The 17,408-nt window shown below is 42.9% G+C and overlaps 1 protein-coding gene across 2 annotated transcripts in view; it reads right to left on the reverse strand.

The window, feature by feature from the left end:
- Window positions 1-8,262: 8,262 nt before the first annotated feature.
- LOC132805701 (polypeptide N-acetylgalactosaminyltransferase 6-like) overlaps window positions 8,263-17,408 on the reverse strand; it is a 72,001-nt gene continuing 62,855 nt past the window's right edge. For both annotated transcript variants that reach the window (XM_060820891.1, XM_060820890.1), the window contains 2 exons: window positions 12,038-12,190; window positions 8,263-10,028 (listed from right to left, as the gene is read on the reverse strand). In XM_060820891.1, coding sequence (XP_060676874.1) covers window positions 9,918-10,028; window positions 12,038-12,190 — 264 coding nt within the window. In that variant the 3' untranslated portion in view covers window positions 8,263-9,917. The remainder of the gene's footprint in view (window positions 10,029-12,037; window positions 12,191-17,408) is intronic.

Below are 17,408 nucleotides of genomic sequence, written 5' to 3' on the forward strand. Positions count from 1 at the left end.
GCTTGTTGAGATTCAATACACCAGCACCAGGTTTGGAAGTGAAGACGTTCAGTGGTGACAGAAAGCTCCCCAAATTGAGCTCCAATCACCTAGTCATGAGATAATTAGTGAGACTTGGGCCTTGATATTGATGTTCTGCCTGATCAGAAGTTGTCAGAAGCTGGCAACATCTTAGTTCTAGAGGTGATTGCTCGAGGCTTAGATTCCAAGGGATCTCTTGAGGAGATCCAACAGTGAGAAGCTAGATATTTTTGTTTCAGGTCTTGCAAGGTAGGGTTCATTGGGAGAGGAGAATATTTTTGGGTTGGGGGCAAACAGTTTGGAGGCAAGGGCAGGATGATGACTTTAAGTAGCCACCCCCTCGCCTACCCCCTCCCTGTCCCAATTGCCAGGAAACCTGGTAGTTGAGCTGGTGCTAAGTGGAGGCTCTTGAAAGGCCACGAATTGACTACTAAAGGGTCTTAACTGTTGGGGGAGTTAAATGTCCCAAATGGACCTGCTCACCTGGCATCTAATTGTTGATGTGAAAAGAATGGGACATGTAACTCTCCAAGGCCAAATTGTCTAATTATTTGCCCTTCTTCACCACCTCAAGGAAGGAGAAATATTGCACTGTCTCTCCTTAACATCCTGCAGTAATCTAATGAAGCCTAAGGAACAGCACGTCATCTTTCAGTTGGACACGTTACAGCCTTCTGTAGTTCAACAACTTTAACTCATAACGACCATTCTCATTTTTTCCCTAATGGTAATTGATGATTTAGCTGTTTTATTCACAACTCTTGTAAATCCAACTTTTGTTTCATAATTTGCAATATTGGCATTCCATTTTTCCTTGCACCAGTCTTTTTTGTCATTTACTCACTCCTGCCTTTCACCTTTCACAGGCCTTCCCTTTTGCTTATTCTCCTTCCTCACTTTCTTTACTCAAAAACTGTTTTTTTTTAAACATTTCCTCTATTTTGATGAACACTGATCTTGAAACATCAAGTATTTCTCTGTAATAACTCAGGAAACCTGACTGGAAAGGAACAGCATTTATTGTTGAACATCAAAATAGAGCGACTGCTTGTGGCATGCATAGGCTAGTTCTGCCGACTCATCCCTGGGTCTGCTCTATAAAGGACTTAGGTGATGAGTTCTAGCTAGGCAGACCATTGTCTGTTGTCAAAGGAACTCAGACACAAAGAGCTCCAGAGGGAGATTAATTAGTGGTTCCCATGGGCCTTAAAATGCGTTATCACACTCTCTTGCTCTCTCTTTCACGTATACTATGACACCCGCTAAGCTTTTCCAGCATTTTGTTGTTATTTCAAATGACACGCATGACAGGGTATTTGTGATAATGGAGAAACCCTGAAAATGCCTGCAAAAAGTGTTTTAACTTCCGTCAATTAGCTCGTTGTATTACAGCCTGGGAAGAGTTCTTCATTCTATTCACATTCAATGGAGTAATTCAGGGTGGCATGGTGGCTCAGTGATTAGTACTGCTGCCTCACAGCACCAGGGACCTGGCTTCAATTCCAGCCTCGGGTGACTGTCTGTGTGGAGTTTGTATGTTCTCCCTGTGTCTGTGTGGGTTTCCTCTGGGGTGCTCCGGTTTCCTCCCACAATCCAAAGATGCATGTTAGGTGAATTGGCTATGCTAAATTGCCCATAGTGTTCAGAGATGTGTAGACTAGGTGAATGGGTCTGGGTGGGATACTCTTCAGAGGGTCGGTGTGGACTTGTTGGGCCAAATTTCCTGTTTCCGCACTATTAGGAATTCTGTGAAACATAATGCACAAACCTATAATTTGTTTGTGTCCATGCTCTGATATCCATAGTATTCATTCCTGTATTTTATAGGAAAAGAGTCATATGTATTGGGTATTAGAGGCAGCTAAGCTAAATCAGCAAGGTTTTGAGGTTGTTTTTTCCAATGAGCTTCACAATGAGTGCCTCACATGTGGAATTCAAAAGGAAAAACAAAGCTAGGGATACAACTCAGAGAAGAAATTGGCAAAGCCCACAAGTTGTAAACAGTGCTTTAACACTTTAAAAGTCAAATAAAGATTTTATTATCTGATGAGCATCTGTGTGTAGGTCAACATAGCCATAAGATCCGCAATTTACAGAACAACTGCAGGAACAGACTAGATTTTAAAAAATGACCTAGGAACACCATGTAGTTTACACATGGCCCTCTTTCTATAATTTCCATCTGTTTTGACTAATGTTGAAGGAAAACTCATGGGAGATGCTGTTCGCGCCTTGTTAAAGTGCCATATCTTGCTGGGGTACAGTTCGACAGCACCTGCTGTATCCTAGGAGCTCTCCAAGTGATACTTCATGGTGAGGCCAGACAGTGAGTGTGAGAGCAGGTTGCTGAGTACATTGTGTCAGAGACCAATCTGGTATTTGTTTGACACCCATCAGCTTTGTGGCAACAGTTACAAAATAACACTCAGAAGAGGAATCTTATTGATTTTTTTAACCCCTTCAGTAACCTAATACAGAGGAACCTCAATTATCTTAACGAGATGGACAGGCCCTATTTCATTCGGATAATTGATTATTCGGTTAACTGATTCAATGCCTTTCCTCTGGGGGCTCAGTTTTCTGTTAGGCCCGCTCCCCGTCCAGGAGATGAGACAGCAGTACACCTTGCGCGTACCCCCATCCACCCCTGACCACTCCCCCTCCCGCACCGGGGCAGCCAGACCAGACATCAACAGTAAGACTGCTGCTGCCTTTTTTGGGGGGGGGGGGGGGGGTGGCAGAAAGAGTCTCCAAATTACTGCAACTTTTTGACAGGTTTCACCTTTACCCTGTACAGAACAATGTTGGAGAGATTATCTGGGGAAGGGGGGGGGGGTTTAGGGTACACCCCTGTGTAGAACTCCAGGGAAAGTGTGTTTGCAGAGAGCGAGGGCGCGGGCGCGGGCGCGGGAGGTCAGTTATTTGGAGACGGTGTCTGGGCTCCCATTGATGTCCAGGACTGTTCTCGGCAGCATTTCAGTAAGTAGAGTTCACTTTTAATCACTGTAAACAAAAGTCGCGATCAGTGTTGGAAACACGTCTTTGATGTAATGTTCCAATCAGGACCTCGAAATCTCCTTCGGATAATCCAAAATTCAGATAATTGATATTCGGATAATCGAGGTTCCTCTGTACAAAGACATGTAGCATCCAATCACACCCATTAAGATTAGCATAGGTAGGTGATCAATGTGTAAAAAATGAGGTCTGCAGATGCTGGAGATCACAGCTGCAAATGTGTTGCTGGTCAAAGCACAGCAGGCCAGGCAGCATCTCAGGAACAGAGAATTCGACGTTTCGAGCATGAGCCCTTCATCAGGAATAAGAGAGAGAGAGAGCCAAGCAGGCTAAGATAAAGGGTAGGGAGGAGGGACCAGGGGGAGGGGCGATGGAGGTGGGATAGGTGGAAGGAGGTCAAGGTGAGGGTGATAGGCCGGAGTGGGGTGGGGGCGGAGAGGTCAGGAAGAGGATTGCAGGTTAGGAGGGCGGTGCTGAGTTGAGGGAACCGACTGAGACAAGGTGGGGGGAGGGGAAATGAGGAAACTGGAGAAATCTGAGTTCATCCCTTGTGGTTGGAGGGTTCCCAGGCGGAAGATGAGGCGCTCCTCCTCCAGCCGTCGTGTTGTTGTGTTCTGCCGGTGGAGGAGTCCAAGGACCTGCATGTCCTCGGTGGAGTGGGAGGGAGAGTTAAAGTGTTGAGCCACGGGGTGATTGGGTTGGTTGGTTCGGGCGGCCCGGAGGTGTTCTCTGAAGCGTTCCGCAAGTAAGCGGCCTGTTTCACCAATATAGAGGAGGCCACATCGGGTGCAGCGGATGCAATAGATGATGTGTGTGGAGGTACAGGTGAACTTGTGGCGGATATGGAAGGATCCCTTGGGGCCTTGGAGGGAAGTGAGTGTGGAGGTGTGGGCGCAAGTTTTACATTTCCTGCGGTTGCAGGGGAAGGTGCCGGGGGTGGAGGTTGGGTTGGTGGGGGGTGTGGATCTGACGAGGGAGTCACGAAGGGAGTGGTCCTTGCGGAACGCTGATAGGGGAGGGGAGGGAAATATATCCTTGGTGGTGGGGTCCGTTTGGAGGTGGCGGAAATGGCGGCGGATGATACGTTGTATGCGGAGGTTGGTGGGGTGGTAGGTGAGAACCAGTGGGGTTCTGTCTTGGTGGCGGTTGGAGGAGCGGGGCTCAAGGGCGGAGGAGCAGGAAGTGGAGGAGATGCGGTGGAGGGCATCGTCGATCACGTCTGGGGGGAATCTGCGGTCCTTGAAGAAGGAGGCCATCTGGGCTGTGCGGTGTTGGAATTGGTCCTCCTGGGAGCAGATGCGGCGGAGACGAAGGAATTGGGAATATGGGATGGCATTTTTACAGGGGGCAGGGTGGGAAGAGGTGTAGTCCAGGTAGCTGTGGGAGTCAGTCGGTTTATAATAGATGTCTGTGTCGAGTCGGTCGCCCGAGCTAGAAATGGAGAGGTCTAGGAAGGGGAGGGAGGAGTCTGAGATGGTCCAGGTGAATTTCAGGTCGGGATGGAAGGTGTTAGTAAAGTTGATGAACTGTTCAACCTCCTCGTGGGAGCACGAGGCAGCGCCGATACAGTCATCGATGTAGCGAAGGAAAAGGTGGGGGGTGGTGCCAGTGTAGTTGCGGAAGATGGACTGTTCCACATATCCTACGAAGAGGCAGGCATAGCTGGGGCCCATGCGGGTGCCCATGGCAACTCCTTTAGTTTGGAGGAAGTGGGAGGATTGAAAAGAGAAGTTATTCAGGGTGAGGACCAGTTCAGTCAGTCGAAGGAGGGTGTCAGTGGAAGGGTACTGGTTGGTGCGGCGGGAAAGGAAGAAGCGGAGGGCTTTGAGTCCTTCGTGATGGGGGATGGAGGTGTACAGGGACTGGATGTCCATAGTGAAAATAAGGCGTTGGGGACCGGGGAAGCGAAAATCCTGGAGAAGGTGGAGGGCGTGGGTGGTGTCCCGAACGTAGGTGGGGAGTTCTTGGACTAAAGGGGACAGGACCGTGTCGAGGTATTGGGTTGAGATGCTGCCTGGCCTGCTGTGCTTTGACCAGCAACACATTTGCAGCAGTAGGTGATCAATGTGTAATCTTCTCGATGATATGCAGTATTTACATACTATATCATCTGATGAGCTCCACCAGGACATTCTAAATCCAATGTATGCAATAATCTATTCTCTTTCCCCAAATTATCCCAAAGACTAGCTACAAGTTGTTAGAAAGTGCCTGTTCCTCAACTCACTTTGCCCTAATGTATTTATTCCTTAGCAAGAGCAGGCTTGATAGCAAAACACTTTAGGCTTTGGAAGAGGCCAGGAAGCTCTCAAGTGACTTATTTTGCTCCACATTTAAGCACATCTGAGAATCATTGCACCATTTGTATCAAACTAATAGGATTAAGAAAAGGGAATAATCAACAACACTCCCACAATTAGAACATTGATTTTATTATCTAATTTTGAACAAAACTTACTGTATCAGACAAAAACAATATTCAGAAGTGCTGGATAGTAGGAAACAGCATTTATTCGAAAGAGTTGCAACTGCTAATAAAGAAGCCTTTAGGGAAAGTTCAGTGCCAGCTCAGTGCGACTTCCTCATCCAGTTTTCTCCCCTTAGCTCATTAATAACTGATCCAAATTCCAGCATCAAAAAAAACAGAAATTGCTGGAGAATCTCAACAGGTCTGGCAGCATCTGTCGAGAGAAATTCGAGTTAGCGTTTCGTGTCCAGTGACCCTTCTTCAGAATGCTTTTTGTTTCAGATTTCCAGCATCTGTAGTGATTTTGTTTTTTTTTTGTCTGGAATTTGGATCAATGGATGCCAATGGGCATACTTGCTCTGGACCAAGTACCTTTTGTTCTCTTCAATGTAGCATCTTTCACGGTGTCAGGGCATTGCAACATGCTTTACTGTCAATTAGCTTTTTTTTGACTTCGGACTATTGTTGGAATTTAGGAAATGCACACAACAAGGTCCCACTAGCCACAATGTGGTGTATGACCACAGTGTCTATTTTTGATGTTACGAGCAGTAAGTATTTGTCAGAACATCAGGCATCCTGACTAATTTTCCCTCCTTTTCCCCATCAAAACTGATCATAATACCCTGGCTGTTGTTCAGCTAATGAAGCATAAGATGGAAATGAACTTAAGCCTTCCCTAACCTTCATGACTTAGTAGTGCAGAGGAAGGTGAGCTAACAGGGAGTAACCCTGCATCTTTAAAGAGGGATTTCTTAACACAGCAAGTTGCACTGGCAATATTCACTGGTAGTTACTCAATTATCCAATTATTTTACCACATTCCCTGCATTTCTGAAAGAACAGTCCAGCCTTGCTGCAGATAGTAGTCTGTACAACAGGCATACAATAGGAAACACGTACACAACATAGCAGCCTTCAGATCTACAAACATTGAGGGTGAAGTTCTTCAGCATTAGACATCACATTTAAAAATTATTATAAACACCCTGAAAGTAAATTTTCAGAAATAAAAATCAGTATTCAATTGAAAATCAGTATAGTGATGACAGTAATTGGGGAAGAGGAGAGGTGAAGATTGCAATAACAATATTCTACCCTGTGGAGATCATTCTAGTTTCTAAGTCAGTCTCTAGTAATGAATACAACTGGCACCTAACACCAGTTACAATTGTGTTGAATGAAACAAGCTCCAAGTCCAAAACAGATTAACAACAACCCATTAGCAATGTTGAATTGCTTGCAGCCGTGTTGCCTAAATTATAAATTTATCTGGGAAGAGCAAGTTTAGGCTCACTGTAGTACAGGATGATCACCCCCATGATTTATTATCAGAATGATGTTGTGAGGAGAAGATAGAGGTTCTTTGGTGCTTGCTTACCAGTGGGATTTCAATTCCACATTTGCAGAAGTGCAATCACAAATCAGAGCATTTTACAAGTCAATATTCTAAAAAGATTAGAAAAATATAGTTTTCATTTCAATTAAAATATGAAAAATTAAATTAGGAAATCACTAACCCACAGTCAAAATAGCTTCATGCAGTTCAGTGGACTCAGCACGGCTACCTCTGTAAAGCCGCAATTGTTTAAGGATTTAGATTAGCCAAAATGACCTGAAATCCTTTTCAACTGTGCTGTTAATACACACATACATCTTGAAAAATGTGCAAATTGGATTGTAAGCATTTAAATTAACACAAGTTATACAACTCTCATATACAGATTCCACATTTTCTGATCTCGCTCATCTCTGGAAATGCAGCTGTGTGCATTCTACCTAAAGGGGAAAAAAAGGTCTCCATGTTTACCCGTAAAGTTGGTTCAGATGCTTTCTCCCGCAGACAGAACAGTTTTGACAATTCCAGAACTCTGCTCAGTGATCGAATGGCTGGGCAGTCCAGAGCAGTAATGTACAAGCCATTGTTTGTAATATACCTACTATGATTTAATGTGATAGCTTCTTCACACCTGGGTTATATTCATGGTACAATGTCAACTTCACTTAAGCACAAATCCAAACCCAATTGCAACAGCAATTGCTCATGCTCCATTCTGCTCATTTGTTGGTTATTCCATTATCATCAAGCAGAAATTTTAAATGCACACTTTTGATTTTAATTTTCCCTTGTCAATTTCTTCTTCTGTCCTTCTGTGGGTTCTCCTTGCTGACATAGTTCCACAGGCACCAGCCTCACTGTTATCCAAGTGGGAATAATGCCTAAGCCTGCATGGTGAGTGTTAGCATACCATTTCAGTGTTAATCCTGAGTCTGCATATCACTTTGTAAGAATTAGAAGAGAGAATTGCAGCCAACTATTTCAACTCAGAGACATTCAACTCAATTGTAGTGCTCCATTGCCATCTCAATTGGAACCAGCTAATTCCATACTAATGAGCTGCAAACCTGGAACTGTTCACTGACTCAGCAAGTGAATCCAAACAGTGCGGGAAATACACATCCTACAGTTTGGTGAGAACAAGGCACAGGTGCATCAGTTTAATCTTCCTGATGTGGTGATGTAAACATAGGCTACAATTGTGTGTTACAAGCATTTTAGGTTAACTACACAATGGAAAGATACTGGACTAAGAAAGCTCCCTCCAGGAAGGAATATAGTACATCGGAATAACAATAATGCAGCTTGCATAGTTCAAGGGCAGCAGTGATCTACAGGTGAATTTCCACACCAGCAACAGTACCAGAGGAAGCTTCACATTTGCAGAGCTTGGAATAGGAATGACTCAACCATTGAAGAGGGTTACATTTTCCCTTTAATATTCGTTTCCCATTTGATACAATATTCTTTTGGAGATTCATAATTTGTACTAATTGAAGAATATCAAAAACCAGAACATATTTCCAGCAGAAATCTGGGGACAAAAGTCTCACTTGAATGATTCAAGGAACTTCTGTGTTTTTTTTCTGGTCCATTTCAACATGATCCTTATGCCGTCTCCAGCCCACGTACCCTTCTCTTATTTAAAATGTTAACTTTGAGGTGACACACTTTACCATCCCACTACCTTCAGGAGAAATGTCTTTCCTATCTACATCTTTCCCTGGTGAATAGTTGAGAGGGGGTTTATAATTTCATAGGAAAACAGCTATCTCTTGCCATCTCTGACTAGAGCTCTGATACATGGTGTGCCAAAATATACAATAACTTACATTAAGACACTGATAACTCATCATACTTAAACTCCAAACTGAGTTAACAAACCTGCATTTATGTACCATGGGAGCAAATGGAGTTGTAGTTTAACATCTCGTCCAAAGAAACAATGCTATTGAATGAGTACTGTACTGTCAAAGTAGATGGCAGGGTTGAATCCACAACCTTTTCAGCCGAACTGGTTTTAAATTCAGCATTGTTTCAATTGAGAAAGTGTATCGTTCTAAACCAAGGATAGAGAGACTGGACCAAGATCTAAGCCCAAGCTTTTCAGTAAGTACTATGTTCCAACATGCAACAACATTAATGCAGACTTTCTGAATAGACTTGTCCTCCCGATTTTTTTCTGTTTAAAAATCCCTTTCTTGCGTTTGTCATTTTGACAGCCTGGCTTAGGTTGAGCATTTACCATTCAGAGAACTGCCTTGTCTGCTTCCCAATTACTGGCTTAATGAACAGCTTGCAACAGGAATCCCACATAATTGTATTTCTGGTGCTGCACCTAGGGTTTCATGGTGTTTAAGGAATTTGTTGAGATGCTAGACTGCATGGAAAGGTGGAGACTATCAAAGTGAATGTCATCAAATTTGAAATGATTTGTTTCCCAACCCAAAATTTTAGGAATTTCAACAGGAATTCTCAGCCATATTTGGATAAAGAAAATATCAAAACATGAGTTCAGACAACCATCTCCCCACTCCCTTTCTTCCAATAACAGGAAGTAAATGACAGCACAATTCATTCCCATTTACTTCCTGCTGCATAATGCATGAAATGCATAAGATGGTATCACATTTTGTTACTGCCTTGCTTTGGGTCACAGTGCTGAATTGATATACCTGTAAATTGAATCTAATCCAAATCCACCTAAATCTGACACATAAGTCTTCTGGAACATGCAGAGGTTCCTAAAAACACATGCATTCTCTTTTTCAGTGCAAATCATATTCATTTTTAAACGAGGAATATTCAATGATGGGGAGGTGGGGTAAGATAACATTAAATATATAAAATAATTAGAAGGGGATAACTTCAATTCCAGAGCAAATGGGACACGGAAAAAATATTGTGGAAATCCACAATCCACGAGATTTCTTTGCTCTCCATGCTTAGAGGCAAAATCCACAATCACGAAAAGGTTCAATGGTGAAAGGCTGGCTTTTAAATCAGGCCACTTCAATGTTGTCCACTTTTTATCCAATTCTGATGCTTTCTCGGAGCAGCTCCTCCCTCTGGCTAGATAAAAGACCACTGCTGATACGGGTCTGCAGAGTTGCACGAGGCCATGGTTGGGTTCTGTCCTGACGCAGTCAAGCACTGATTTGTGGCAGAATTTTTTAGGTTGTCCTAGGGAAAAAAAAAAGTACAAGTTAATAACCCGTGCTTCACCCCCACCCGTCTCCCCAGTTTGGGGATTTGCTATCGCCTTTTATATAAAGCTTATTGCTTATAAGCCAATGAATCTGGCAATACAGATGTCAAGTCCAGAATATGTAGTATTTTAAAATGAATATGTTCGATGTCACAGGTCTGAATATGAATAAAGGATGGCACAGTAAGAGGATGGCCTATCAGACTATAGATAACATACCAGAGTGATTCAACTAATATCAGATTACTACATCTCTTTATTCGGAATTCGAGGGTTTCTCCCATCTATTTTCACCGAAATTCACGTTCGCCTGGGACGTGTGCTTACAATTTGCCCTGCATCATTTCAATGCTCATTTGTGAGGTATAATCACAGACAATGAGTGAGTCTGAGCATTCTGTTCAATATTATGCCGTGGTGGACAGGAGTTTGGGCAGAGGAAATTAAAAAAAAATCAAGATCACAGCAAGTCAATTACTGGGTACAAACAGAATAAATCTGGCTGATATTGCCCTTTCCTAGTGCAGAGAGAGAGATAAAATGCAAGAACTATGGCATTTATGTAACACCTTTATAGAGCTCAGGATGTCCCAAAGCACACTACAGCCAATTAAGTACTTGAAGTGTCACCACTGCTGGAGGGTAGTAAACACAGCAGACAATTTGCAAAAACTCAGGCAGTTTTCTCTTGAGCATTTGAGACTGAGGGGAGACTTGATAGAAGTCTATAAAATTATGAGATGCACTGATAGGGTTGAAGGTTGAAGTTAGAAGGAGAGTTCAAATGAGACATGAGAGGCAAGTTTTTTTTTAAAAACAGAACAGTAGGTGTCTGGAACCCACTGCCGGGCATAGTGGTGTCGGCAGATTCTACAAGGGCATTTATGGGACTCTTAGATAAGCACATGAATATGCAAGGAATGGAGGGCTCTAGACTGAGGGCACGCAAAAGGGATTAGTTTCATTTGGCGTCATCGTGGGCCGAAGGGCCTATTCCTATGCTGTACTGTGTTCTATGTTGTATGACAAGATGATCTGTTAATAGAATAAAATGTAGTCTCCCCATCTCTTTCCTGTCCAAAATCAACACACTTTGTTTTATAAATGAGAAGCAAGGTTTTTGATCAAGACCTGCAAAGCGGGACACAATCAAAGCTGAAAAATACAATACGATGGGAAGGGAACCGAAGTAGTTGAGGTTCAGCAGCGTCATGCTTAGCTTTCAAAATCCTAAGGATCACAGGACAATGGGAAATAGAGAATGATAAAGAATTCTATAGTTCTGGACTCTGGAAAAGAATAAATTTGAGTCAGAACCTGTTGTGCGAGTCTCGTTAATCAACCTAGTGAAGACGCAGGTCAATACATTTGTAGTTTAAAGGAGTAAGAGAAGGTTAAGAGAGCAACTATCGATAGAGAAAGATGAGAAAAGTTAGTTACAGAAATGGCTACTAAGTCAAAAAAAAACTGATTTTTATAAATCAGCCACTTCAGACATGTCAAGCTGCACTCGGAGTTAATTGGGATGCTGCGAGAAGCTACAAGATCCCTTGGCTATTTGGTCAATGTTTACTAGTTTCCCTTATTTCAGGTGCAATCCATTTCAACAAGTTCTTTGATGGGTCTGTAGGTTTTATTCAGTGAACAGCAAAGCCAGTTGGGAAAGCCCTAGGTTTGATTCTCTGTATGTGGCAAGTTAACGGATATTAATCCCAGGTGCCAAAGGAAGACAGTACAATTAATCTTGTTACTTTTGGACTACAGAAAGAAAAGTAAACCCATCTCCCCATTCTGTATTTTAGTCAGTCGATTCCAGGTACAGGTTTGTTTGCAAAGGTTTGGATGAGTAAAGGATCAGTAGTGGATACCAAAACTCTCAATCAAGAATTGCATTAAGAATGACCACGAGTAAAAGCAAAGGCAGAGTTGCCAAACTCTCACCCGCTCCCACAGAACACTCTTCCCATCTATGTGCAACACTTACGTGTAAAATTTCCCAGCGTTCCTCTCCTGGCACTCTTGTATCCTTTCCTTTGTATTTACATAGCTCTAATCGAACCGGGCCGTACACAGCATGAAGACACAGTTGCTTCCCGATGTTGTGGCGGATTTCAGACCGAGATGTGTATTCGAAATACTGAAAATTTCAATGGAAAATGGGTGTTAAATTGAAACATCAGACATGTCAGATATCTCTCTGCCTCTCCAAGGCCAAAACGTTTATTACAAGTCAGCCTATATTAAAAGGGAAACTTTGTCTCATGAACGTACAAGATAGCAGATGTAGACTAAACAATTAAACAAAAATGCAAATATTGGGTAGAGTTAACATGGATTTATGATAGGGAAGTCATGTTTAACAGACAATTCTTTTTTGAGGACCTTAGTTTTAGCATAGATAAGGGAAAACCAGTGGATGTGGTACATTTGGATTTTCAGGAAGCTTTTGATAAGGTCTCACAGAGAGTAAGAGATTATGCTAGTATGGGTTGAGAATTGATCAACAGACAGAGAGTAGGGATAAATGGATAATTTTTAGGATGGCAGACTACTCCTGAGGTACCACAAAAGTCAGAACTAGATCCTCAGCTGTTCATAATTTACAAAAGGACTTGGCTGTGGGAATCAACTGTAATATTTCCACATTTTCAGGTAACATCAAACTCAGTGGGAATGGGATGCAAGCTGTGAGAAGGCGGCATGGAGACTTCAAAATGACTTAGACAGGCTGTATAAATGGGCAAAAACATGGCAGATGGAATAAAGTTATCCACTTTGACAGAAGAAAAAACAAAAAGACAGCATATTTCTTAAATGATGAGAAGTTAGGGAATATGCATGACCAAAGGGATCTGGGTGTCCTTATTCATAGTCACTAAAAGCTGGCATGCAGGTGTAGCAAACAGTTTGGAGAGCAAATAGCATGCTAGCAGTCAGTTCAAGGGGATTGGAGGACAAAAATAAAGTTGTCTTGCTGCATTTGTGTAGAGCCGTGGTGAGACAGCACTGGAGTACCATGTACAGTTTTGGTGTCCTAAGGAAGAATACACTTGCCATAGAGAGAATTCAACATATGTTCACCAGATTAGTCCCTTGGAGGGCAGCATTTTCTTATGAGCAGAGATTGAGGAAACTGAGTCTGTATTCCCTGGAGTTTCAAACAATGAGAGGTGATCTCATTGAAACTTAAAATTCTTCCAGGATATGGCAGGGTGGATATAGGTAAGATGTTTCCAATGGCTGGTAACTCTAAAACCATGGACAGAGTCTTAAAAGCCCACACTTTTTCCTGAGATTGAGATGAAGAGGAATGACTTTACTCAGAGGGTGTTGGAATCTTTGGGATTCTCTGTTCCAGGAGACCGTGGAAATTCAATCACTGAACATAAGACAGAAATCAGTAGGTTTCTGGAAACTAATGACATGAAGGGATACAGAGGTAGTGTGAGAAAATGGCATTGAGCTAGAAAATCAAATTTAGTTGAATAGCGGGGTAGGCTTGATGGACCGAACAATCTACTCCTGGTCTGATGTTTCCATTATGGTAAAGAGGAAAAAACATCATATTCAAGCCCAAGACTGGACCCACACTTAATTCTAAGGGGATCATATGATAAGAAACAGGTGCGAGACTCTGATTTTCCTAAAAAGAGGTTAAATTTAGCAAGTTCCTGGTCTGTATGACTCATCTACCCTCTCTCTCGAGTGGGATGCTGGAAAAGCACAGCAGGTCAGGCAGCATCTGAGGAGCAGGAGAATCGACGTTTCGGGCAAGAGTCCTTCATCAGGAATTTCTGATGAGGGGCTCTTGCCCAAAACATCGATTCTCCTGCTCCTCAGATGCTGCCTGACCTGCTATGTTTTTCCAGCACCACACTCTCGACTCTGATCTCCAGCATCTGCAGTCCTCACTTTCTCTTCATCTCCTCCCTGGTTTAATCAGATGAATCATACAGGAAGCAGTCATTACATTTTCAATTTACCCTCTCCCTCCTATCAACTTGAACTAATTTTTAATTTCTCGACATCTTGATCTTTCTAACTCAGTTGCAAAGAAACAAAACAAAACCTTTCCTGCATCACTTGCAGGCCTGGGAAGTTATCTGTGTATCTTAGTAACTACAGTCGGAAACCATTCTCAAGGTTAGATCATGACTTCCTTCAATTTATTCTCCATTGCATTGGTTAGAAAAGTTTAGCATTCTATTTGCTTTGTTGATAGCTGTTCTTAAACATTAATAATCTAGCCATCAATTATGCAGCAACCTGTCAAGGCTGTTCTCAAACATCAATCATTTACTGATTAAACATGCAACAGCACAGCATGACTTCAACAGTACCTTTCAAGCTACAAACTGTACCACCCACAAAGACAATGGTAGCAGACATGTGGGAACATTATTACCTGCAATTTCCCCACCATACTGTTACAATGCTGTCTTCCATTTACCAAGGCAGAAGCCATTCTGTCTTCCATAAATGCTTACTTGTATCTTGTAATTCAATACAACTCCACACTGCCTCTTTCCTGTTCCTGACCTACTCCCTTAAGGGAAAATTAGCCTTCCCCCCCACCCCTCTGTAAACCCATCATCAAATCACCCAATTGGAAAACCAGCCTGTTTTGGTGAAAATCCACCACCAAATTAAAAGAACTAAACAGTAATGATTAACAAGCACATGCGGTAGTGCAACAATAACTGAAGTGAAGGAAGGGTGTGATAAACAAGAGAAGGACTAAATCAAAATGAAGAGCCTGCCCTGTTTTTTTTTTAAAACTTAGGCTGACACCAAATTGTAGATATTGTAACGAGGTCAGACAGATGGACCTCAGAATGAGTTCCCTGATTGGAGCAGGTTAACAGCACCAATCAGGGAGTCCTGGTTGATGGATATGAGCAGGAGTACCTCCAACTCTATTTTGATTTAGTCCCCTCCTCCTCTCTCTCCTTCCCCCTCCCTCCCATTGTTTTTTCCATCCTCATGGTTGTTTTCTTGGTAGTGGAAAGTAAGGAACAAAGCTTAGCACAACGGTGTCACTACACATACACACATGGCCATGTAATTTGGGCTGGGCCCACTTTGGGTGCAGAGGAGGAATTATGAAAGAAGAAAAATAACAGGGGTGTCAGAGGTTCTGTCCACTCTGGGAACTGGCTCCGAGGAAGCCAGACCAGTGTCAAGTACTATGCACATGTAAATAAAGGGTGACTTGGTGATGGGAAGCTGGCCTCTGTGGGGTTAGTTCACAAATCAATTGTGCCTCTAAGTAACAATTTACAAGCACTGCAACAATAATAGAAAGAGAAATTTAGGGAACGCGGGGGGCGGGGAGAAAGAGTCCAAAATTAGAGGGCATTTGTTCAAGGTGAGTGGGGAAAGATTTAAAAGGACTTGAGGGTGAAACTTTTTCACAGAGGGTGGTGCGTGTATGGAACAAGCTGCCAGAGGAAGTGATAGAAGCTGCTCCAATTACAACATTTAAAAGGCATCTGGATGGATACACAAATAGAAATGATTTAGAGGGATACGGGCCAAATGCTGGCAAACAGGACTAGGTCAGATTATAATGTCTGGTCAGCACGGGTGAGTTGGACCAAAGGGTTTGTTTCTGTGCTGTCTGACTATGATCCTGGAGTTGGATGGGGAATAAAGCCAGCCCTTTTTCTTCCTTTCTACTCTTATATCAGAAAGTGTTATCTCGCACCACCAAATGGATTTATTCCACCACCAAATCACCCCGAGTTATTTTTCTATAACCACTAAGTAACTTGTGTTCCAAGTGATTAATTTACTTGTAATGTCCATTAAGAGCAATGCAATAACACCAAACGTGAGGGAAATCAAACTGGAGCTGGGAGCAAGGTAACTCTTAAATATTTTCTAATCAACCTGGTCAGAGATGCTACTCCACACCTCTGCAGCAGGTGGGACTGGAACCTGGGCCTGCTGCTAGAAGGGGGCATGAAAAAGCTTTAGCGGGTAGGATTGAGGAAAACCTTCAGGTATTTGTGAGAGGAACAAGAGGATGGCCAGAGTGAGGGTAGGGGCAATCAGGGATAATGGAGGGAACTTGTGCCTGGAGTCGGAGGTCCCAAATGAATACTTTGCTTCAGTATTCACTACTGAGAGGGACCTTGACGTTTGAGGACAGCATGAAACAGACTATTTGCTCGAACAGGTTGATGTTAGGAAGGAGGTTGTGTTGAAAATTTTGAAAAACACAAGGATAAATACCCTGGGCCAGACAGGATATACCCTAGGTTACTACAGGAAGCGAGGGAAGAGATCCCTGTGCCTTTGACAATGATCTTTGTGTCCTCACTGTCCACTGGAGTAGTGCCAGATGATTGGAGTGTGGCAAATATTATTCCCTTGTTCAAAAAAGGAAATAGGGATAATCCTGGGAATTACATGCCAGTCAATATTATGTCAGTGGTGAGCAAAGTATTGGAGAGGATTGTGAAAGACAGGATTTATGATTACTTGGAAAACCATAGTTTGATTAGAGATAGTCAGCATAGCTTTGAGACGGGCAGGTCATATCTCACAAATCTTACTGAATTCTTTGAGGATGTGACAAAACACATTGATGAAGGTAAAGCAGTGGATGTCATGTACATGGATTTTAGCAAGGCTTTTGACAAGGTTCCCCATGATAGACTCATTCAGAAAGTAAGGGGCATGGGATACAGGGAAATTTGTCTGTCTGGATACAGAATTGACTAGCCCATAGAAGACAGAGGGTGATGGTAGATGGAAAATATTCAGCGTGGAGCTCAGTGACCAATGGTGTTCCACAGGGATTGCTTCTGAGACCTCTGCGTTTAGTGATTTTTATAAATGACTTGGATGAGGAAGTGGAAGGGTGGGTTAGTAAGTTTGCTGATGACACAAAGATTGATGGAGTGGTGGATAGTGTGGAGGGCTTGGAACGGGACATTGACAGGATGCAGAACTGGGCAGATGAGTGGCAAATGGTGTTAAACCCGGAAAAAGTGTGAAGTCATTCACCTTGGAAGGTCGACTTTGAATGCAGAATTCAGGGTTAAAGGCAGGATTCTTGGTTGTGTGGAGGAACAGAGGAATCTTGGGGTTCATGTCTATAGATCCCTCAAAGTTGCCACCCAAGTTGATAGGGTTGTTAGGAAGGTGTGTGGTGTGTTGGCTTTCATTAGCAGGTGGATTGAGTTTAAGAGCCATGAGGATATGCTGCAACTTTATAGAGCCCTGGTTAGACCACACTTGGAATATGGTGTTCTATTTTGGTCACCTCGTTATAGATAGGATATGGAAACTTTAGAGAGGGCGGCACGGTGGCACAGTGGTTAGCACTGCTGCCTCACAGCGCCTGA

The sequence above is a fragment of the Hemiscyllium ocellatum genome, chromosome X (genome assembly GCF_020745735.1).
Source record: "Hemiscyllium ocellatum isolate sHemOce1 chromosome X, sHemOce1.pat.X.cur, whole genome shotgun sequence".
Lineage (NCBI taxonomy): Eukaryota > Metazoa > Chordata > Chondrichthyes > Orectolobiformes > Hemiscylliidae > Hemiscyllium > Hemiscyllium ocellatum.